At 39.0% G+C, this 24724-nt stretch overlaps 2 protein-coding genes across 5 annotated transcripts in view; one reads left to right on the top strand and one right to left on the bottom strand.

The window, feature by feature from the left end:
* dock1 (dedicator of cytokinesis 1) overlaps positions 1 to 24724 on the bottom strand; it is a 203976-nt gene that overhangs the window by 50976 nt on the left and 128276 nt on the right. For both annotated transcript variants that reach the window (XM_086303948.1, XM_086303949.1), the window contains exons 28-29: positions 11714 to 11815; positions 9844 to 9938 (exon numbers count right to left, since the gene is read on the bottom strand). In XM_086303948.1, coding sequence (XP_086160074.1) covers positions 9844 to 9938; positions 11714 to 11815 — 197 coding nt within the window. The remainder of the gene's footprint in view (positions 1 to 9843; positions 9939 to 11713; positions 11816 to 24724) is intronic.
* Positions 22156 to 24724, top strand: part of insyn2a (inhibitory synaptic factor 2A) — a 34657-nt gene continuing 32088 nt past the window's right edge. For all 3 annotated transcript variants that reach the window (XM_086303951.1, XM_086303953.1, XM_086303952.1), the window contains exon 1: positions 22156 to 22637. The gene's annotated coding sequence lies outside the window, so the exon portion shown is untranslated. The remainder of the gene's footprint in view (positions 22638 to 24724) is intronic.

The raw sequence follows: 24724 nt of genomic DNA, 5'->3' as shown, positions 1-24724 counted from the left end.
TTTTGATACAGTACACATACCGTATCATTATAATAAATATGGTCCATCAAACTGTCAGCGTCAGAAAAATACCCCCATTACTGCTGAATGATGGATGTGCTGTACATTTCAGCAAAACAGAGGATTTGCTTTTTATGCCATTGTTGCCTTTAAAAAAATAACAATCAGGTAAGTTCCTGCAGCTGTGATACAATGACTTGAGCTCTGTCAGATGATCTGCAGCACAGACACCTAGCTTAGGTGCTAATGAGAATTTATCAGCAGATCATGCTTGGTAATTGAGTTCAAAGAGCATCGCCGATAATGATCATGAGCTATTTGCATAGGTTTGCTGAATAGACGGCCTATCTGCCTGTGCTCTGAGATAATGCAAGGTCAAAAACCTTCATTATCTGTCCAATTAATTAAATTAGATTACCTTTATTTCACATACCTGATATAATATCAGATCTATTTAACTGTCATTATATTTTAACCCAATTTTCTCTTCTGTGTGACAACTTCTCCTCTAATGCAAAGTGCAGCTGACTCTGGTTAAAATTGATGTCCTTTCCAATAGGCTGTCAGAAACCAAACAGCTCACCCTAGGAAAGCTTTAATGACTCAGAAATATCACTGGGGTGAGTCAAAGTATCGCTATCATGTGTTAGACCTTACATTCAGAATGAGGGAAAAACTTTGCCACTCCATTTGAATGTTTAAACCACTTCTCTAAGAAACTCTTAAAACTACAAGGATAGTGTAAAAAAAAAAAATCAATGCATCAAATATAAAACTCAAAATCTGGATTCACAAATCTGAAGTAGTGACTTGTAATCGCCTGAAAATGTTATAAAATTTGTCATAATTTCAAGTTCTAACAATCAACAGCTAATCAAATGAGAATTAGAAATATTACAGAAGTAATTAAAAGCCTTGACCCAGCCCTCATTTCTTTATATTTTAAACGCCATTCTTTATTGGGATTTCTAAAGTGGTCTAAATACAAGGATTTTTAAATTTTATTTATTTTTGTGAATCCACTTGACATTGACCTATGAATCATTCGAGCAGACTCAAAAGATGAACCACCTGCTGTATCTTTAGACATTTCTTTCTTCAGGAGTGGAGAAGGATTTTTTTGTTTTGCTTGTTGTTTACTTATTAAGCCTTAAAAATTGTGAGGCAATTGGACAAGTGAAAGGCAAAAGAAGAAGTGGCAGGCCTAAAATACTATCTACATTAGTCAAACAGTATCTGAAAGTCATGTCCTTAAAAAACAGGAAGAACTGACACATGACCTGAGAGATGTCATTATTGAAGCCTGGGGAACTGTTCCTTTCCTTTAAAGAAATTAGAAAGCACAGTGTCTGTGAGCTGAACTGAAATCATCCTCTGACCTCCAGGAAAAAATAAAAGCCTCTTATAACTTTATTTTATTCATTTATTTATGAATGAAAAGCACTGTGCTTTGAATTGACAGCATGTGCATGTGCTATTCATACATATGTCACAAGGACTGTATTAAGAAACTGGTACAGAGTACAGACTAAGTAAATGTTTGATCTGATGGAGGGAGATATTTGTGTTCTCACATACAGCGCTGCCAGGTTACTGTTGAGAAAAGTTCAGGGGTGCAGTTTATGTGTGAAAGCAGCTTTAGTTTAGTGTGACAAACTGAAATATGGCCCTCATGGTGCTATCAGATAAAAAACTCAGTGTTTAAAGATCTGTCTGGATGAACTCGCAGGCCAGTGAGGGCCTGTCTGTTATGCAAATAATGTGATAAAAAGCTGCAGTCCCTTTGACTCTGCAGCACCAGGCAGTATGATGTTAGTGTTGTAGCAATCAACCATGCAGCAGCCTATAAACACAGAGACCTGAGATGTAACAACGACAGCATGCGCTGCCTTTCATTCGGGGGAAAATTTTGCAAGGAGGTGAGAAGATTACTAATGAGGTAATACAAGCAGGATTCAACAGAACTCCAGACACTGGTGAGCACAGAAACTTTGTGAACTGGGGTCAGGCAGTGTTGGCAAAGTTCATGTTGAGCAATGATGAGATAATGAGGCACAGTTAAATTTCTCAAATGAGTCATGAAACAATTATAACGGATTTTAAAAAGCAAACTTTTTCAACATTTTGGCTTATTTTATGGTTTAAAAACTACTGATATGCCTATATAGATAAAGAAAATTAGATGAAACCTTAAATGCTTCTCAGGCCACAATGTTTCACTCAGTATAAAATACTGACTGATCTGAAATATATGTTCCATAAGCGTATCAGTGTTTTAAAGATGACATGGGGCCTGGGCATGTTAGCAGATGGGCATTCATGCTATGGGTACGCTTTTAATTGATGCTGAGTGCAGTGTGCAACAGTGCTCGTTTGAATGCCAAAATAAATACACATCATTAAATGAGGCTATTAAGTTTGACATATTGTTGATCTAAAGACAGAAGTAATTGTGCGAAAGGCGCAGTCGTCGGGTGTACTACAAACACGTCAGTTATGTTCTGAGAGGACAGACATAGATGAGGTGCAACATATTCACAATGTCTCCAGTGAAGCATCTGCCATAGAGTACTAAGCAATACTTACATTATACACAACAGAGAAAAAGTAATTTTTCTTGTCTGACAATAAAAGTAAATAGTAATAAGTCCCAGTCATCTACAAACCTGATGTGAAAAAGGAATGCACTGTACAAACTTTAATTTCTATTTAAAGCCCATGTGCACTCTAAATAGGATGGGAATACCTTTTGATCAATATAGCAGAACTATTATTATATTATTTTCAAATATAATAACTAGTGCTTTCAGCATTAATCTCGTTAAAATTAAGTTTATGCCATAACCACATTAACACGGCAAATCTCCGTTAGCGAGTTATAGCGGATCGCCCCGTGCGTTAACGAGCTAACCGCGCTAACGAGCTAACAACACTAACGCGTTAACGAGCTAACTGCGCTAACGCATTAACGAGCTAACTGCACTAACAAGCTAACCGCGCTAACGAGCTAACCACACTAACGCGTTAACGAGCTAACCGTGCTAACGCGTTAACAAGCTAACCGTGCTAACACATTAACGAGCTAACTGCACTAATGTGTTAACGAGCTAACTGCACTAACGAGCTGAGCTAACAACGCTAACGCGTTGACGCCATGTAGCCCCACGCATGGGGCGATCTGCGATAACTCGCTAATGGAGATTTGCCGTGTTAATGCGGTTATGGTGTAAACTTCATTTTAACAAGATTAAGGCTGACAGCATTAATAATAACTAAATTAATAGTTGTGATTTCTAATGGAGTATTTCCACATTGTAGTTCTTGTACATTTCCTTCCTAAGTAGAAGTATTCCTACTTAGGGCTCCAGTATAGTAGCTGATGGACTGTTTTCCTACACAAAAAGATGCCCTGCTGGGTTTTGATAATGACTTAGATAAAATCAGAATGAGAGAAATAACAGTGGGTGTTATCACTCTTTAGGGGGCACTATTCAAAGGCTAACTGGCTTTCACTCCGGTATACTGCAATCCATGGGCAAAAACTGGCCTGGGCAAAGGCTGATCATCGAGCAGATACACACAAAGTGCCAGACATCAACACAAACTTCAAATAGTGTACTCTGACTGATGTGTGAGAGTGGTGTGCCTGACATGTAAATAGTAAATCCTTGAGTGTATATCAAGATGTAAGATCACCTTACAGTTTTTAACGCATAGAGCAGTATAACATTATGCAGTACATCAGGCAACGCTATATCATGAAACCATATGTAATGACACCGCAACAGATTGTAGATGTCATTAATTCTAAACTGCAAATGAGGAAGCAGACAAAAACCAAACATCGGAGAGTGACTGCGTAACTTCCACAGATTTAACAAAGCGGCATGGTTTGAAAGCTATGGAAAGGTCAGACCTTTCTTTTCAGCTGACAACACTAATGCTGTGAAAAAGAGTGTGGACAGGGTGTTTGGAAGGTCTGGTATAAAACATCTATGTAACGACATACACTGGAAGATTTATTCACCAACTGCTTTTACTTTGTAAAAAATCTTCTTTGAAATTGCATCATACTATTAACTAAAATGACCAAAACAGTGAAGATTATAAAGAGATTACTGTGCTCAAGACCACTTAAACATTTTCAAGAAAGTCTGGCTCTGTGAAAGCAAAATGTAAAGAAACAAGGGATGGCTCAAGACTTTTGCACAGTGTAGTCAATTGGAAAAATAAAGACAGTGCCAGGTGTGACAGGTGTGAGCTTTGTCTTTAAAGACAGAAACAGCATCCTTATTTCAAGGCTAACAAAAATTTCAACAACTGCTGAAACTGACTAAGGGATGTTTTAAAAGAACCCTAAAATTTCTCTGCAACTAGACCACAATCAATTCAGAGGTTTTCAAATAGCATTCGTTAAATAAAATTGTCTTTACAACAAGAAGATTTCAAATCAGACACCCTCAAAACCACAAGAACTGTTATTTTATTTGGTGAGTGCTGATTTATACATGGGGACAAAGGCGACAACAACATCAGTTTCAGTCTTTTTAAAGCCCTTCATCCTTCTTCCCATAGACCTGCCCTCAAGGACTAGGATTAGTCTTTAGTCATTAGTCAACTCCAAATGGCAACCATCCAGCTCCAGAAACCCGATCCTAATGAGTCTGTGTGATGGAGTAGGTTAGAGTTAAGGAGCTGCTTCTTTAACTTGTTGAGGCTTTCATCTTTTCATCTGCCTTGCAAGCTTCTCAAAAAACCCATTCATCTCAAAGTACTATTCTTAGTCACAATTAACACAACGCCACAAATCGTTGGTCTTATTTTGTGGAATTAACTTTTGAGAAGTCCATCTAATGTTAATTCAAATCACAGCATTAAAATATGATGGAAGTAGCCCTCTGAGACATGAAGGGTATATCATATATTCAATTGTGTGTTGCAAAAATACAGAAGACAGTTTGGTTTTATCTATATACAATGCCCTTTAAAAATGTAAATAAATATATATATATAAATATATCAATTGATTTAGCTATGGCTCTGAAAAATATATCACCCAATTTGTTAAATATGTTTTTGTTGTTGCAGTAATTAGAGAGTTTAGAGTGTTTAGAGAGTTTTTTTTTGCAGTAATTACAGCTGATCAACAATTTTTACTCAATCTGTTCTCAATCAAGTCTTCTGGTTGCTTCAACATTCACAGCTGTTCAAGTGCTGTGTCTTACAGCTGAAAAAAACACTGCCAGTGCACATTGTTCTGGACGTGATTCTCATCTCATTAGTGGTGCTATCATGATGTGTGGAGAAGAAAGAGCTGTCTGCTGGTGAGCCACATGCTGAATGCGGCATGTGCAAACTGCTCAGGAACCAGCGGTATATATTGTATAAAAGTCTTGAGCCACCTAATTTCTTTCTATTTATAAAGAACTTAAAAGTTAATGTTTGGTATGACCTCCTTTATTTTCTGCTGTAGATAGTTTTTTCGGCTTTGCCACTTTTGCCATTGAGTTGTCCATCTTCCTTTACTTTTTTAAAGGACACACTGCACACCAACATCCAAAGACAAAATTGGAAAAAGACATTCAGAAAGCCAGGAGATCTACTGCTTAATGACAGGAAAGTCAGGGTCCTTAGAAACAAAACAAAAAATGAGGGGTGGCTCAAGAGTTTTGCACACATTTTCAAGCACTTGACAAAACAGCAATAAAGTAATTATTTTAAAGGTCTATTTTAATATGAATGGCAAATTAAAGCACTTTATTCCTTATTTTAGTCATGGTAAACCTATGGATAGATATCACCATAATCTTCAGTTGCCCTCAGGACTAAAAAGCTCAAATATCACAAGGTAATTGTTCTGAAGTTATGACACATTCACTGCATATTTTAATATCACCTTTATCATTAATCATTCCCAGAAGCAGCAGGAAGCTTTTTCAGACAAAAAGTTCTAACAGACCCACTGCACATAACCTGCCAAAGTAGCAGACTGACAGAGTTAAAAATGAACTAGTGAATAAAGCTGAAGAGAAAGACTTTCTTTGTTGAGATGTTGGTGGAGACCAACAGACAGCTATAAGGACATAAAATAAATGAGTTCTGCTGAACTGGAAAGTTGTTTCATGTCGACTGATAAATAAAAGGCAATGTCAAATTATTGTTGTGTTAACAAAACCAATCTGACAATGATTCTTGGGTTTTTAACTTTAAAAAAAAAAAGGTTTTTCTGTGAGATCTTCTGGCTTAAAATGGCTTCTCTTAGAAATTCCACTTAACCCCTACCCCTCTTGTCCTCTTGGAAGTTTTTCCTTAGAGTTGCTGACCCACTATTACTCATTCAAGTCATCAAATGAGCCACAGTGTGGAAAAAAAGCCATGGGTCATTACTGTCCACGGGGCCAAAGTGTGAAACCCCTGTAAAGCAGGTGGTTATGGTTTAGCTGTCAATGTAAGTCCATGGTCACTGAGGTCACATGAAGTTGTAAATGTTGGTGGAAACAACTAGAAAGGGATCAAATGAGTGCTCCGAAGGCTTGGTGCTATAAGCCACTACCTCTGCTTACAGTGAATATAGATGGTCTCTTTTTGTTCATCAAAAGGTGTCATCCAAACAATGAATGGTAATTTTCTGCATCTTTCAAATGTGGATAAGTTTTAGATACTGTGGGGTAGTGGGCTTATGGAACAAGACCCAGCAGCCACTAGCCACTGTGAGCTGATGAAGAACTGTGAGCTACCAGTTGTATCCCTATTGTTGGCAGATTCATGCCGTGTGCAGCATAATTCAGATCACAGTTTGCAGAATGATTTAAAATGGCTAGTTATGAATGAATATGATAGTGGCTTGTTTTCCTAAACTGTCTGACCTGCACTATTAAACTATAATTAACCCCAGTAACAAAAGTTTTAATCCACCAGGACTGAAATCTCCAAGTTTATTTGTTAAAAAACACAAAGTAACTTCAGAACACAGATCGAGATAAAGACATGGTTCAAAGTTTGTGGAGGATGTTATGAATTTAGTCTGTCTTTAATCCTGTACTCAGAAAAAGAAAACAAAAAAGGAAGGGCACATGAGGTATACCAAATACTCCCTTTTCTGTTAGATTGTTAATGTAAAACATTTACAGCTCTCTTATGTCACCTTGAGTTCTCAGTGTGAGGAGCAGGAAAAAAACATTGATCAAACACATTCTGGAGGATGGCGACAAATAAAAGAGTTTTTCTAATTTGCGGCAAAGCTAACACCTGCAGTATTCAAACAGACTCGAGTATAAAGACTGTGAGATCAGCCAGACATTGACAAGCTTATTTTTCATTGAGCTGAACAGCAATTTAACTCCAGCAAGTGGCTGAATATATAAACTAGTATTCAGAATTAATCTCTTTCCAGCTATTTGCTAACAGGCAAAAGCTTGTTGGGTAAGATTCTGCTGAGGCAGGAGACTGAGTGTGAATCAAAGATTCAAACGCGTGCTACAAAGTGTGATCTTAGATTCAATTGCTCAGTGAAGCTCCTCACACCCCCAAAGCTGTTCCGAAAAGTAAAGGATCACAATCGGTATGGAGTGTGTGAATAAGCTTGTGAGACCAACACACCATGGCGTCGACTGCTGGTGTGCTTTGCGTGTGGCTCAGTAGGGTCCAGCACTGAGTTATTCCCTGGTATTTTTGCTCAGGTTAAAGCAGAACAGATGTGATTATCACATCTGCGGGATACCGGGGAACACGCTCATGAAGCTATGCCAAAGACTTCAGCAATGTGACTCAGGTGGCAGACAATGTCTGTTCTGAATTCCAAAAGGAATCTGGCTTGCAGCAATCCGACGGACTAATGAAAGCACAAGAATCTAAATTGAATAAGCAATGCAATCTCTAGTCAAATGTCCTCGCTGGCAATGATGTTGGAATGGTTTTAGAAAGATTGGGCAGGGGGTGAAAACTGCTCACAGTAAACTAGAGGTTGCTGCTATGAGCTCTGCACCTGCCATAAATGGCCACTTTCAAGGTGCCCAAAAGGATTAAGCTCGAAGCATTGCTATACAATTCTGTTTGTGTGAGATGCATATTACCTTAAATGCTTTTAAAAACTGGTATTTTTGATGGCATTGTGGAAGAAAGTACAAACTTTCGCAATTCTTAAAACAGTTGGGATGCTGTGTAAAATGTTAATATATGTTAATATAAACAGAATGCAATGATCACTTAAGATAGAAAACATGTTGAATGTTTAAAGTGAGGCATTTTACTATTTCATGAAAAATATGAGCTCATTTGGAGTTTAATGACACCAACACATCTCAAAAACATTGGGATGGGGCCACCAAAAGGCTGGAAAAGTAAAAGAAACAGATGGAGGAAGATTTTTCAGCTAATTAGGTTAATTGGCAAGAGGTCAGGGTATAAAAAGCAGATCTTGGAGAAGAAGATTTTAACAGAAGTGAAGATGGGCAGAGGTTCACCAATCTGCAAAAAACTACATCTACAAATTTTGCAATAATTTCAGTTTCATGTTTAATGATGTACCACTGACATGAAGTATCTCAACATCCACAAATAAAACTAATAATAAAATGATTCCAGGAAACCTGGAAAAATCTCTGTACACAAGGGACAAGACTGAAAATCAGTATTGGATGATCTTGATCTTTGGTCCCTCAGATTACATAAAATGACAGAGGTGGGTTGCTAAGTCCTACAGAGCTCCAAAACGTCCTCTACCACTGATATCAGCACAAAAGCAGAGGGAAGCTCCATGCATTGTGTAGGTGGCCCGTTTTGTGCATGTGGTGTGTAAGATTTTAAAGGTTGTTTTCTGAAGCTAGAACAGGTAGCTAGTTAGCAGATGAATTACAAAAACATTATCCTGGTGGAAAAAAGTGAGTCCAAACCCACTTTAGGCACCAGGCTGTAAACATGCTGATTTTTGCTGTGAGGATTTCACCAAGGGGCTCTACAGGGATCAGCTTACGTTTCAAGCCAGCATCAAGAAGCCATCTGAGGAGAACGGCAGATTTTGGCACATCTGCATTGGCTATCATCTCTCTAACTACGCCTTTTGTTTCTTGTCTTTTTGTTTCCCCTGTCAGTTGGGACTCAGACAGTATTATAATGCTAAATTTAGCAGAGTAATCTGTCCATGGGGAATTTGAATGTAGAATTTAACCAGTGATCATGATAATACATGAATGATGGTGGAGAAGGGAGAATTTTCTTTGTCAAAAAAAGAAAAGAAAAAAGATTCAAGCATTTCATCTGGCAGCTGTTTTGGTATCACTGTATAATAGAGCTCAGCAACTCATTCTGATGTCTTGTTTTTTTAAAAGTGAATATTTTATATAAATTAAAAAAGAAAAACCTAACTGTTGGCTATGCTGACTTTCCTTGTTTAAAAAAATCACTAAGAAATCCCCCAAAATATACAAAGAACTCTAAACTTAACTGAAAGCTACAGAAAAACCCCACTACTGACTAAACTGCAAAGCATCTAACTTTGCTTTAAATTTTTAAAATTGCATTTAAAAAAGGTTTGCATCAATAACCCAGAAGCCTGCTGCAGAACAGCACAAAAAAAGCAGAGAGATTCTGAGACTAAGTTTGGAGATTAGCAGCGTATACCAGAGCATCTATAATTCATGTGATTGTTTGCGGCTGCGCTGACTGCTCATCTGATTGCTACACTGCTGAGGCCTTGTGCCGATATTTGCATGAAGAGAAAAACATTTGAAAATATTCATACCCGCTTCCGACTGCTGTTCCTTAGCAACCGTAGTGAAGCGAGTTGAAAGCAGTATAGTTTATGGTTTGTGTTTGCGTGTGCATTTCCAGCAGTGTCGTACTTACTTATTTTGCATCATGTTCATTATGATCCAGTCAGAGGGGTAGACATTTTTTCCAATGAGATCTTTGAACATGATAAATGTTTCCATTAGGAAATCCTGTGAAAGAGAGAAAGTTTTCAAAATGAGAACTGCTATTCTTCCTACTTCCAAGATAAGAGTAATCTGAAATGAACGGTTTGTCGTCCGTGGCTTTCAGGCAGAAACGGGTTTTAGATTCGTTTTAAAGGTCAAGGTGACTCGTGTATTTCTCTTTTGCAGGTAGCACACAAAACTAATAATCCAGTATTTTGTTAATATTACACAACTAATATTCATCAGATATCTGGGTAACACCTACAATGACCATTACCATTTAAAACATAGCATTAGTCATATCTACTCTGTCTGCACTCCCTAACTTTACATGTTTTAAGGGTTACAAAGTCACAATTAAAAGGCATCACGCACTCACCACTAAGATTATTGGATTCACCAAATATAAGCCAATCACATGGGAGAAACTCAATGCATTTAGGCGTGTAGACAGGCTTAAGTATTTCACAAACTGCTCATCTTCTTCCACACACATCCGTCTCTAGGGTTTACGTAACTTCATTTGTTGCTTATTTTATGTACTGCCTGTTAATATCAATTTAAAAGCAATTCCTACTACTGCTTTATATAGTTTCTTTGTTTTTTTAAAAATTATTGTTTGCATGACAGTTTAACATCACCAGGGTTGCAGCAGAAAGAACATGGGCTGAAATAGTTGTACAAGCCTTGAAAATACATCAAATAAACCCATTGATGTAATGGAATACACGGCTGTAATTACGTTTAGCTTCACTGTGCTTTATTGGTGGGCCAGTGATATTGATAAGCCTATTAACTTGCACCATCAGCAAATTCTTTTTTTTGTTTCAGGTTACAGCTTTCTTCTCCGGAAGGAATAACCAGCGCTACACAGCTGTGCATGTTTACTATTGCCATCTGGTGCCGATGTCCCTTTTTATGAGTCTTACCAAATTAATTGTGATTACAATTGTTATGTTCAGTGACGCCACACAACAAAAAGATATCCTCATCTGGGCTACAGCCAGCATCAGGATCTATAAGTGACCCATAGCCGAACCATCTTCAGGTACCACAAACCTGCAGAAAGATTCACGTTCATTACAGTGATTCCTTACCCTGCTATGGGAACTGGATAAGGAGTCCCAAACTGGATTTTCTTCTAAAATCCACTGAAAATATTACATTTAAGCCTCAATAAAAAAACAAAAAGCAAAACATGCAATTAAAATAAATAGTGCTTTTAAGAGAGAATGGGATGTCAGTGCATGCCAACTCAGTCACACGAGTACAAAAAAAGTGATTTTTCAAATTACAAGCAATGCTAACGTATCTGTCAGTGTGCGTTTTATAAAGCTTCGCCTGACTCAGATTCGTGTTCATACGATGAAAAAATCTCCAAAGAGCAAAAGCAAACAGAGTGGAGTAACTGAATGCTAATCTGGCAGGAGATAGGAGAGAAAGGCTGCTTTGAGGGCAGAATTATTCTGAGCTGAAACCCATAACCTCTGCGAGATTTATCCCTCCTCCACAGCTTGTTGGTTGCAACAAGTGATCATTTTCCCTCAGGAGCTACTATCACCAAGAGGAAGTGCAATACATGTATCGGCCCAAGTGCAAGGACTAAGAAAAATTCAATTTCATACTTTATTGCAAAAGAAATTGTATTTTTTCCTCTATAAAAGCTCTAATCTGACTTTTGATTTCTAGATAAGACAGAGCAAAATCATTCTGAAGCACAGGCAAGTATTTTAAGTTATAAAACGACAATGTGGCCTGAAGATCCAGCAGACACAGAAACACTGACAGAGTGTACTTACCACCACATCACTCCTTATCTTGCCAAAGGTGCTGATCAGATGAGCATAATGATAGTCGTCCATCTGCCTCAGTACGCCAGTCATGCTGGCCACGAAGCTTCCCTGGAGAAGAGAAAGTAGTGCATTCAATACACAATCAAGTTTAAATTGAAGGATCGGACAGAAAGAGTCTGTCTTTGATTTTTTGGCCACTGACCACCTGACTTGACTGGATTGGATCAGAGTACTGAAGCAGGCTTGGCCTCCCAGGTTTAAAAAGGTAGGCACCCTCACCTCATGGGTGATCTCATTAACCTGCTGCCCTCCACTCGTCAGCTCTGTCTCCACTGATTATAATACCCATGAGGTCCCCAAAGTGCCGTCATTCATTTGCAGAGCATTATCCTGCCTCTGGTTAGTACAGTGTATATGTGCTGCAGAGAAGAGGTAAGTGGATGGCAATGTGTGCAAGACTAGGTGAAAAGAGGTTGCTGCTGCCAGTCAAGTGTCATTCCTTTGATGTGAATAGACAAAGCCAGATACACACTGAAAAAAAAAACAAGTGGAAGACGACTGGAAAGGCATGGATATGAACGGCTAGAGTTCGTACTGTTTACAGCTGACAGACTGCACAAGAAATTCACATAAAAAGATGGATTACTCAAGAGATTTGTACAAAGGATAAGAATAATCAGCTACCAAGAGACCAATACAAGAACAAAAGAAAACCAGTAAGACACTAAGAGAAGATGTTTGTTGTTATCTAACAAAAGATTTGGGGCTAATTAAAAGGAAATCTAAAGAAAAAGTTACAGAATTTGCTTAAATACTTTTGAAGAATAAAAGCATACTGTAATGATTTACTGTTCCCACAGTTTTACCTCAACCAGCTAATCAAAAATGAAAAGAGAAGGTAATTAAAATGACTCTGAAAAGAAAGCATGAAAGCACACCCAGCTTAATGAATATAAGGTCTGATAAGCATTAAGATACACAAGCAGGAAGAGTGACTCTTTATCTCTAAAGTCTGCAAAAATAAGTAGAATGCTGGCTAAATGAGACGACTTATAGTGCACCCTTTTCGTGCATATCTTTATTTAAAGGCAAAATCTTGCACGAAACATATTTCAAGAACAATTCAAAATAAGGCCAAGAGTAAGGTCTTCCTGTTTGACACTTATCTAACTGGCAGTAAAGCAAGCTGCACGAGACACAGAAAGACCTTAACCAGCAGTGAAATCACCATGTCTCCATAATCTATCATCACGTGAACAAACTCCTGATTGGGATTTTAATTTGACTACCTCAGTGAAGCGAGGAATGGTTGAGCAGCTCTAAAGCAACTGATATAACATTGCTGCTTCATGGTAGTTAATCCTCACAAGGCTTTGCTAGAAAACTTCTCCTTGAGCTTTAATTAGGCCTGACCTACCAAAGCACAAAACACAGCTGAGCAGAAGGGATGCTCGCACACACACAAACTCCTGTTCTTACCTCACCTGACCTGTCTTACCAATTCTGATTTTTTTCCCCCCTCTTTACTTGGATTTTATGGTTATTTTTTGCCTTAATATCCATATAATATATTGTACTGCATTTACATTTATCATGCTTATAATAGCTAACAACATTAAGATAATAATGCAAAGGCACCAAAATAATCCTCAAATGCAAACATCATGTTTACTTCGCCTTCCCTTAATGCTATGCAATGCTGTTGACGGTTTCACTTCTCCTCTCTGTAACGCTTCACAGAAACCATGTTATATTAAAATGGAAATATTTCTCTGACACACAGAGGACCAGACTCCTTCATCTGTGAGGGCATGTAAGTTTCAGTTAGTCTCAGTTCTTCAGCACTGAAGAGCACATTCAGACTAAGACTGATTAGAAAGTACCAAAGAGACAAGTGTACATACAAAGTCTACAAAGTGTATGAAGTGCCTAAGAAGTGGTTCTCTTGCCCGTCTCTATCTTTGTATGCTACTAACTGAGGAAAAAATGTTTCTGTTGCTCAATCGTATTCGGGAGTAGATACATGGATGGGTATTCCCACATACTGAGTTATAGATGATAATGGCCTTTTTTACCTCCAGAAAGGAAGTTGTGGTTTTGTTCATTTGTGTCTGTTATATTTGTCTGGGTTATGGAAAGTGGTGGAGATGTGGGGTATTGACAAAAGCACAACCCATTACAAAAATACATTTTATTGGAATTACACATTATATGCATCTGTAATGCACTACTGTTTGAAAATTCAGTGACCAAAAGGTTAAGATATATGGGACAAAATTAAAAGGACAGTGTGCAAAAAAAAAAAAAAAAAAAAAAAAAAAACACACTACCTAATGCTTACATAAGTGCTTCATATGTATTGCAGTTGCACTTGTTCTTGTTGGAGACCTGCTGTCAGCTGCAGCACCACCTTAAACAGAACCTGGAGCAAGGTGAAAGGCTGCTTCATGTGTTACTACACAATGCTCACTGAAGCTGCAGAACAATATAAGGGTAGTGTTGCTAGCTGCAGTGGAAAAAGGTTGGACTTTATTAAATTGAAGTGAATTTTTTCCTTGAGTATAAAAAGACTGTAACTACTCCATATAAATATATGAAAGGGAACAAAATATGGGGAAAACATGCAATATAAAATATAAATATATGTATATGTAGCGCAAATAATTATTTAAGTGCTGTTGTAGTGCAAAGGTTACATGAGCTATCTATAGCTATGGGAGACCACCCAATCATTTATTGATGACAAAATCCTTATAAAATGCTGGTGCAGTTCAAATTACAAAGAAGCAGTCATTTAAAAAAAACAAAACACGTCAGCCTCCTCTACATGCATAAATTAACTGGTAATTACCTGGCAACAGATATTGAATGATGCTGTGGAGAAAAACAAAAGTAATCTAAAAAGTAGTGTTTTTACTTCCAAAGAAGTAATGTATTACTCCAAAAAATGATGACTTGAATGTTTTTTTGACTAACGAACCCAACACTGTTTATTAGAGTTTGCTAATAAATGTCACAGGAGCTTCAAAGCAGCCAGCAGTCACTGATGCATGCTCCAGCAACACCCTAGCCCATACAGACTCAAATGGTTGGATGAGCTGGAGGATATCCCACATTTGTTCTTTTTCTTATGTTCAACTGTGAATGAATCTCCAAGATAAAGAGCCTTCAGCAAACTTTGTACATGCTGCAAGCCTCATTGTGGGAACTGCCATAAGGCTCCGAGGCTGCATACAGTAGCATAAGCCCCCCCAAAGCTCACTACCAACATTCAATCAAGACCGCCAACAGCGCAGCCATATATCTGCCAATGTTACTATTGATTTTATTCTTGTAATTTGTTGCTCATGAATGGATCTTAAGCTTCCAAACAAATACAATTTCTGCTGGAGGCACTAGGATCAGCTGGCAAATCCTGATGGAAAATTAAATACAGGTGAGGAATCTTGCAACCATATTTCCAAATTGCCGTGGTACACAGGGAGAGGCCCTCCCAGCAAAAGAAATACAGACGGCGCTCTGTGCAGCAATTAAGATCTAGATGCGAGGCAGAAACATGAGTCACACCAGCTGTTAAGGCGTAATGCGAGCAATGGAGATGTGTGTTTGGAGGGAACCAGGAGGTCTCTAGAGGCCAACCAACCAAACTCTTCACTTTTATCACTGGGATGAATCCAGTAATGTTACCATGACAACTCTTTTATTTCATATAGGGGGAGAAAAAGAATGGAAGTAAGTCGAATAAAGCAGCGTTAGAGAAGAAAGGTTCAGAAAAGAAAAGAGAAAAAAAGTGTCCCTCACTGGTAAGAAGTGGGTCGATCTTTTCTGATTTTGTTATAGAGGGGACAAGGTATGTGACACACTGAGGAGCACCAAACAGACCAGTTGCAGAGGAGGAAGTGATAGAAAATGCATTTTACTGGGCTGCTTGCCTAACGAAACGAAGAACAATAACCACAAAAAAATAACAAGACTAAGAGAAAAGAAACTGAAAGGTTTAGAAATGATGAAATATATCTTTTTGCATTTTAGTTACAGGGTCACTTTAATTATGTGACACGTCCGGCATGTTTTGTGGGGTTTGTATTCAAACTCGAAGGCTGAAATTATTTGAACTAAACACTTTATAAAAAGGAGTTATTTTATGATAAATATTCTGGGTAAAATGACACTCTGTATATTAATGAAAATTGAAATCAAAAGGATTTGAAATCACAAATTATGCTGAAAGCTCTTTGAAGCAGTGTAGGCCAGAAAAAAAAAAAAACTATTACCAGGATGAAAAATGTAAAAACAACAGTTTGGCATTTGCTATTTCTGGTGAAGAGAATGTAAAAGTATAAGAAGTAACAGTAGAGCAAAAGTAAATTCATAACACAACACAAGTTAATGTCAAAGGTTTGTACATCAGCTGGTTTTTGCAAAACAAATCTCACAATCCAAAGCCTGTTTGAAGCTAAGATAACAGATGAAAGAATTTATAGTGATCTGCACTTTGTATTATATCTAAATAACATTTTTTTTCTGGCTGTTGATTTTTTAAACAGTAATGAGATGGATAGTTTGCGTTACAGTCAAATGATCAGGAACAAATTATAGACAACCAAAGCCAGAACGCAAATGGTATCACAGAGCGCTCGGATCAAAAGGACGACATATCTCAAAAGTATCTAAAAGACAAGCAGCCCATCCAATTAAAATACTACCCAATTATAAGTTAACCATCTTTCTTATGAAATTTAACATAATGATGGCTCATTAAGTGAGCTGGGTGCTGATAATAGAGCACCGTCATTACTGATCAATCTCTCCAATATAACATTGTGCATGCTAGCAAGGCATTTTTTTTTTTAAATCTATAAAAGGAAATATTAATCTCAAGGCCTCAAACTGAAAGGAACCATAACTTTTAGCCTCTTCACTGAGCTACTGCAGGAGATGATGAAGCAGCAGAAGGACAAGACCAAATTGTTCATGACGCTTATGGAAACAGTCATTTAATGGCCGCCAACTGAGCCGTCAATCTCAATTCATTTATCTACTGAAACAATTTCTCAGCCTGAACAACAGTCAACAAAAAGTTTACAGGTGATATCTATCACTGAGTCTAGGAGCTGGAGATTTCCCAAACCCTGCCTCCATATCTGTCTTATGGGCAAATGAAACAGATTCTTAGAGGAAATGAAAAAGCGGTGATTAGAGGGCAGTGCCTGATCCATCATATGCGGCTCTCTAGCTTGCATCTCCCTGATAATTCATCTCACTTTAGCGCCTGACAGCAGAGGAGCAAAAATTGATGTTTGCTCTGAAGGGCTGCCCTATTAACAGAGCATTGTTTTAAGCCTTTAATTAAGCCAGTGGGGAAATGGCACAGCGGTATATAGAGTCGTACCAAGAGCCTCAACGAGTCTCTGAACGAGGAAAAACTGACACAATAGCAGAGGGGAAAAAAAGATGAGAACGAGGGGTTGATGACCAACAGGGATCCAAATTACTCCCTCCTCCTCTCCATTAGATTCAAGCTTGATGCAATATGATTTTACTGGCTCATTATGATGGAAATTACAACAGCACAAAGGAAACCTCGCATGGGCACCATGCTATTTAATCTTATAAGAACAACACCTGTGCAAGCAGAAGTGATTTGGGCTGCTAAGTCACGGAGGTTGTAAGGAAAGTGCAACGCACCCAACGACACACAAAAAAGATTCCAGTTTAAATTCTCCCCAATTTGCCTCCTCGCTCAGAGAAAGCATTAAGGGTTGCTGCAGATGAGATTCAAACATTTCCAATGAGGTGATTTTGTGAGGAGAATTCAAATTAAAAGATGACTGGCATCAGTAGTGCCTGACAAGAGAAAAACAGGTTAGAAGGAATGCAAAAAGATAGAGAAATCCAGAAATTAGCTTTGCGTCAACTATATTTAAAATGTCCAATTAAAAGTTTCTGTTATTATACTCATATTATGATTATAGGTCATGGATTCCTTCATCACAAACATATATTATTCATGTTCTTGAAACTAAATATACGTAAATGGAATCGAAAAAGAACAAAGGACCAAAGACAACAGCACTTTTCACACTGGTCTGTCAAACGCAGGCAGAGCTGAAACATACAATGTACTTGGCCACCGCTACACAATTCAGCTAACCCGCTTGGCTCCGACATCAGGCCAACAAGGTGGCAGGCAGGAGGGTCAGCCAATGGAAACAAGTTGGAGAGCCAGCTGAAGCCATTCACACTTCATTTGGGCTTTTTTGCAGCAGCAGCAGCAGCAGCAGTGGGTTTGGTGCTTGGTGATGTCCAGATAAACACTTGACAGTAGATAATATGTGCAGAAAACCTGGGCAGCCAGCCATGAAAGTGACCCGTTAATTCATTCATTCAGATGGGATTCGGCTAAGACAAGCTTGAGGAAGCACTTTCACATCAAAGCCAATACACTTCCTTGAACAGACAACTTAATTTATATAGGGAACCCCACTGAATGAAGGCGACTTTCTTTGACAAGAAAGCCCCGTCTCTACTGCCAAACACGCATCATCCACCGAAAAGGAATGAGATCTTACCGACCATTGCTTGGTCAGTGTGACAGATTCAGAGATGAACTAGAGCACGAGTGGGATAGCGAAGGTCAATAATATGTTGCCATGTTTTGATGCCACGAGACCCGAAACTGTTTGCTATTAAAGATTAAAACCAGCTTTTAAAAAGATGTGGTTGAAGACAGTCCACGATTTCAATTGGCTGTTGGTGGTCAGTGAGCCTGAGGCAGAGACAGAAAATCAGACAGATTTCTGGAAGAAGCTTTAAAGCTCACAATGCACAGTCTGTTCGAAACACACCACAGATGCCCTGACACTTTGTTTAAAAATCAAATGTTATTAAGGATGAAATGATCGAAATAATCAATGTGTAAAACTGTATATAGGGTTTAGAGGTGACTACTAATCTAAATTAGTATGCAGTATGCTATATGGTAATGTGTAGTTTAAGAACAGGTAAGGTCTTCTGTCAAAAGACTTGATCAAATTTAGTAAATAAGGATTACAATGAAAGGAAAAGAACCGAATCAAACAATTGTTCCACAAGGTAATGCTAACAAAATGTTTGGCAATTAGTGTGAGAGCAATTTGACCTGAGAAAAATCATTGAGAGTAGTGACAGTAAGATATCCGGCCCTATCGAATCAGTGACCTCTCTGGACAAAGGTATGACCACAAGGTGAGGCAAATTTACATTAAAATGTTAAAGCAAAAATCCACAATTTATGTAAATATATTCAAGTACGGTGATAGTTCATTGCATTTCACTGCTCCTTCCAATCTATGCTAACATTTGGTTTTTTCATCACTTTGTCTCTTCTCACAAGGTAAAGTTAAGTTGTTCTCTGAGGTTTTTGAATAGAAAAAAAAAAAAAGAGTACCGTATACATAAATTGGTTTGTGCTTATGTCTTCCAACAAACAAATACATACTCATAAATTTAGAATCAAACCATTAAAAGTACACAGAACGGGGCATCGGTTTGCAGAAGCTGCCATGTTGCCATGTCCCATCATCTTGAGTACAGTGGCCGAGATGGACATCGTCGTTCCGCCTAATCGAGTTATGTATGTTGCTAGAGACCAGCCACATATGCACAACTTCTAAGTTAGTTTTGTAACATTTATGTAATTGCTGATGCATGCTCAATCATTCAGGTAAGTAAATCGCAAAAGATTGATTCCTTTCATCTGGATGTAGCACTTGGATGAGTGATGAATCTCAGTTTAACAGCTGGTGTTAGGCTTGAGTTTCCTAAAAATCACAGTAGTAGAAACACACGGCCGTTGGATGACCGAAACACGTTTGTACTAATGCAGCCACCGTAGCTAGGACTTGAGGAAGGGTAAGAAAGTTGACTGCAAACTGCAATCTGCTGACATCTAGTGGTGAGATTTTATACAATGTACCTTTAATGACATCATGTGATGTTATTAAAAGGTACAGTTATTTGGTAGCCAAATTCTAGAGATATCAGCGTCCAAATCCAAAGAAATATTAAAAGGAAAACAGAACTCTATCTAATGAAAGCAAAGAGTAGATTTTACTGCAACAGTAGACAATCACAGCAAAATTACAAATCACACAATCTATAAATCTATTTACAGGCTAAGCAAAAAAACTAGGTCTGGATTTTCCATTGACCACAGTCCTGTCTATAGTGTGCATGTAAGGACAAGGACATCAAACAGGAGGCCCCTGAGGATTTAGCTTCGAGGTAATGAAATCAATACGAGAGGAGAGTCACTCCAGCGACTTGTCCTTTGCCACCAGTTTATCCATCTGAGAAACAGTTTGCTTACACAAGCAGATCGTAGAGCAGATTCCAATAAAAGAAAATGGCAAAGCCTATTCTGTTCCTACTAACAGTAGACATCATCTCCCAGAGGAGTTCTACCCATTAAACAAATGCCATTACCCTGGGTTCAAATCTAAAACACTTTCCAAGAACTGAGATGTTCCAAGGTCAAATCTTTACAAACATAATGCAGCTCTTTGTGTTAAACTTGCAGGTTTTCGCTGCTTGGCTGAGCAGTAACAAGGCTGTGAAGCAGATGCGTTACTGTCATTCCAAAACAAGAACCCAGACTCATAAAACCGTGCTGTGAGAGCAGCGTTCAGCACCTGGAAGGTGCAGTCAGTCGGGAGGCAGGGGTGTCTTATGTGACGTTGCAGAAAAGTGAGATGAGGCAAAGGGGGGAAAAAAGAATAGCAAAACTTTCTTTTGTGTGTCATAAAGGACTTTGCGACGAGAGCTGTGATGCCGTAAGTCGGCGATAAACAACGGGAAGGAAGTCTGATGAATGTAAATGTGAACTGAATATAACTGTCATACACATCTCCCCTTTTTATTCTATAAAAATCTTTGGGCCTGTTCTGCCACAAATGACTGAGCTGTCCACTTGGCTCATTAGGCTGAAACTGAACTGTGTTCCTGCTGTCAAGGATAAAAGACATTTAACGGTGACACAGGAAGTATTTCCATGATCAAATAAAAATCATTAAATGTGATCCAGTACATGAAAAACAGTGTGATAAAAAAAAAAATAGAATAGCTTTATATAAACTTGCTTTTACTAAATGAAGTTGACTAAATTATAATTCTAATTTCCAGCCTAGAAAAAGATTGTTACAAATGGATTCATTCAATCAGTTTGGAATGTTTTAAATGTATTTCTCATTCATAAAACATCCATTTATTAAGAAAAATTATGGATGCATTTATTGAAGCGTTCTTACAAATCAATGTTATTATTTCAAAACGTTTTACAACTGTTTAAATTTCATGTCATATTTTAAATTTTCTCCTGATCATTGATTTCTAGCCCTCAGTAACAAATGTTGACTTCACAGTTGCATGAACGGAGAAAGAAGTGACTCTTTACCCTGTTTGGTAAGGAAAGATGTGTGCCCTTTATTTGCTTTTGGTACCTGTAATATATATATTTATATAAATGCTCACACATACAGACACACGCACACTTACTTCACAGCAGCTGCTGTCTGGAGAGCTGCAGCTCATTACCATGGTACCTGAGGCTTATAGCAGAAGTTGGGTTTTCCCTGTCAGTGAATAAGGATGAGCTATGGCTCCAAAAACATCCGACCAAGCATACACGGCTACACTTTTACATGATCAGGGTTTCACCGAGTGTATTATTTCCCTCCTTCCCCATTATGGTAACTAAATAATACAAAATGCACCACAGATCCAATTAAGCCTAAATAAAGCTGCATATTCCCTTATGAAAACTGGTATTTTCCTGTGACAGATGGATAAATACCTGAAAGGGGAACGGGCAATAGAAGCTCTGTAATAGGCAGTTGGGAGGGAGGGAAAGCAAATGAAATTTTCCCCTCACACAAAGAAAAAAGCTGTAGGGAGGTGACAGAAGGTGAATGGACTTGCAAGAAAACTCTCAAGGGTAACACATGACAAGCATCAACATACGGATGCCAAGAAACTCAAAAGAATCAAAAACACAGGTGTGAAGAATGACAAATCTCAAAAACATCGGTCTGTGTGTGAGGTAAGGTGGCCCTCAACAAAGCCATTCAAAGTTGGAATTTATTTCTGCTCCTGACAAACAAAGCAAGGCTTCGAGGATATGAGGTAAAGATGTGCATATGGTTTTGTGATGTCACTGATATAACTGCTTTATAAGATTATAAGATAAATGGATGGTGCACGAACCTGATAGATGTAGCCAAAACTAAAGCTCTACTTTCTCCACTGCAACCTCCCTTCCTCCCTTTGCACTCTCCATCTCTCTTTTTCGCTCTCATGTTCCCTCCCCCTTTCACTTAATCTCTCTCTCTCTCTCTCTCTCTCTCTCTCTCTCTCTCTCTCTCACTCACTCACACACACACTCATACACACACACACAGAATAGAGGAGAAAGCCAGAGAGCAGAACTGCGGCGGCACGATGGGGATATTCAGCCTGCGTGGGCTCCGTCGCTGAGCCGTCCGGAGTTCAGCCACAGTATGTGTGTGCCTGCTCGTGTGTGAGTGTGTGCATGCATGTGTGAGTGAGTGAAAGCCCCTGCCGACACCGTGTGGAGAAAGGGAAGAAGACGAAAAGAGACCGGGTGGAGAGAAGGGGGAAAAAAAAGAAAAAAAGAGGGGGAGTGTTGACTCTGTCTCGGGCTTAGAGGAGGCTCACGCTACTGGATCATAGACGCCGATGTGCAACAACTACTCCCAACTACTGCTGCCCCTGCTCCCCCTGCGTGCCACTGCCTGACTGTCCTCTTTAACTTCTGCCATGGCATAGCCTCCTCTTCCAGCTCGCTTCTGATCTACTGAGGAAACAGGCATGCATGGGCACAACCAGGGATCTAGGCTATCACATCCTTTACGTCAGTAATTCACAGTCTGAGGTAAGTTGCTCTTCTCTGCTCTTGTCCTCTCCTCCATTTCACCTCTTAGTCTGCATCTGAAAGGGGGGGGAAGTCTGCTCATATAACCTATGGAGTGGGAAATCCAAGAAATCTGCTTGCTCAGAGGAACTGAGCCCTGGATAAGCCATAAGGAATATTTTCAGTCAAAATGTTCTCTTTAGTCAGATGATCAAATATCAAATCTGGGTGACAGATGAAAGGAGGTAAATCTCAGATGGATTTTACACTCAGATGCCTCTGCTCGGGTGAAGGGAAAATTCAGGGAGCGCTTATGGAATGTGCTGGTGCTGACTTTAACAGACAATTTACTCACTTCGGAAAACTTTACACATGAAAATATTTGAACTATTGGTTAATTTTGCGTCTGGAGGGAGGGGAGGGGGTGGACTAAATGCCAATGCTTGCTGACATTTATCAGATCTCGAAGGTCAGTTTTTCATTTCCAAGAGGATTTTGATCCACATTTTACCTGACTGAAGCGGCATACAAAGCTAAAACAGTGCTTGCGTATGAGGAATTGCATGATGCTGCATTTCCTCTCAGCTAAGTGAGCTGAGTTACATAAAACACGCCGATATCGATGTTCAAATTAAGAATTTGTGAATTATTGCATTAAGCTGCTTTCCCACGTTTGGCTGCAGCAGTGTTTTAAAAGCAGGGAGCATGCAGCACAGAGAAACACGTAGTGAAAGCTGGGCATCACACAGCTGGCTGCATCTGATGAAGGACCTCCAATGGACACTAATCTAGATTAATGGAGTTGGTGAAGTCACCATCTCCTTAAAGATTATTGGTGCATTTGTGTGTGTGGGGTGATAAGATGTTGGCACTGGGTTGCCGGTGTTTAGGGGGTGAGAGGGAACAAGGGCTGCCAAGAGCCCTCACATCTCAACTGTCCTTCAGTTGCCACACAAAACGCATGTCAGTCCCACTCATTCCTACAAACCTCTTGCTATCGCTCTCCGTCTCCCCTTTAACCACAGCTCACATCAGCGCTCTGATACAATCACCTGTATGCTCTATTTCACTTTCAGCAGACACTAAGAAGAAGACAGAGGGAAACAGATAAAGATGGATGGAGAAAGAGAAAGAGATATAGAGCGAGGGGGAAAGAGACTGTCTGCAAGGAATAGCAGAATAAGGCAGGAGAGGATATTGAATTTCTCTTTGCTTTTATAATTCCATTATATGAAATTACAGGGTAGGAATAAAGGTGAGAGTCCAAAAAAAGCAAAAAAATATGATTACTTTAACTGGCTGTCTTACTTTAACCTTGACGCTTGATGTCTTTATGAGACCTGGGGGATGACAGTCTAGGAGTAATGGATGCGATGGCCAAACGCTTCAAAGCTAGTCTTTATTTCTAGGAGACATCAAGCAACACTTCACCTTCTAATACTACAGAGAAAAAGAAAGAGGGACAACTGCCACACGTAAACACACGAGACAGGAGTACGCTCAGGCCATCACCTATGTCCTATCAGTGCAAATGCAGAGAGGTTCCTGGAGATTTAAAGCTGGAACAAAGTTAAAGCTTTTACGTGTGCACACAGAAAGGGAGAAATGGCAAGGGAGGGGAGGGGAGGGGAAAAACACAAAACAAAAAACATTAGAGGTGGCCTGCAAAAAGTACACGCGTTTCCAAACGAGTGGTGAAGTGTGCATTCACCTCCCATCACCCCGCTCACTGGGAGGGGTACTCATTCATCCAGAAAACAAATGACTCTCCTATAAAAGAATGACTGCTTTTGGAACAAGCCAGATGTTACCTTTCATGTGCTAATAGGATTATTCATTAAGAATGAGTATTTTCACTGGGAGGACCACAGCAACGTAATGCAGTTTGGGTGAACTGTGTGTGTGTGTCGCTGAAGATGGGACCATGTGTAGATATGTGTGGCTGACTTTGTACATCACATGAATACAGAAGGAGGCACTTCACACCTGATCTCACCTAAGTGTTGCTGCAAGTGTATGTGTGTGTGAAACATGTGCTTTCCTATTCATCTGCAGGAGAAGAGGAGTTTTTTGATTTTTTGAGGCAAAAATGAGACAAAACTTTAAAA

This window comes from Aulonocara sp. 'chitande type north' Nkhata Bay, linkage group LG8, assembly GCF_057382095.1.
Source record: "Aulonocara sp. 'chitande type north' Nkhata Bay isolate Kocher_YH1m ecotype deep benthic linkage group LG8, A_spYH_male_GT1.1, whole genome shotgun sequence".
In the NCBI taxonomy this organism is placed as follows: domain Eukaryota; kingdom Metazoa; phylum Chordata; class Actinopteri; order Cichliformes; family Cichlidae; genus Aulonocara; species Aulonocara sp. 'chitande type north' Nkhata Bay.
Note: the sequence above shows the minus strand (reverse complement) of the source record. Positions and strands in the feature narration are given on the sequence as shown.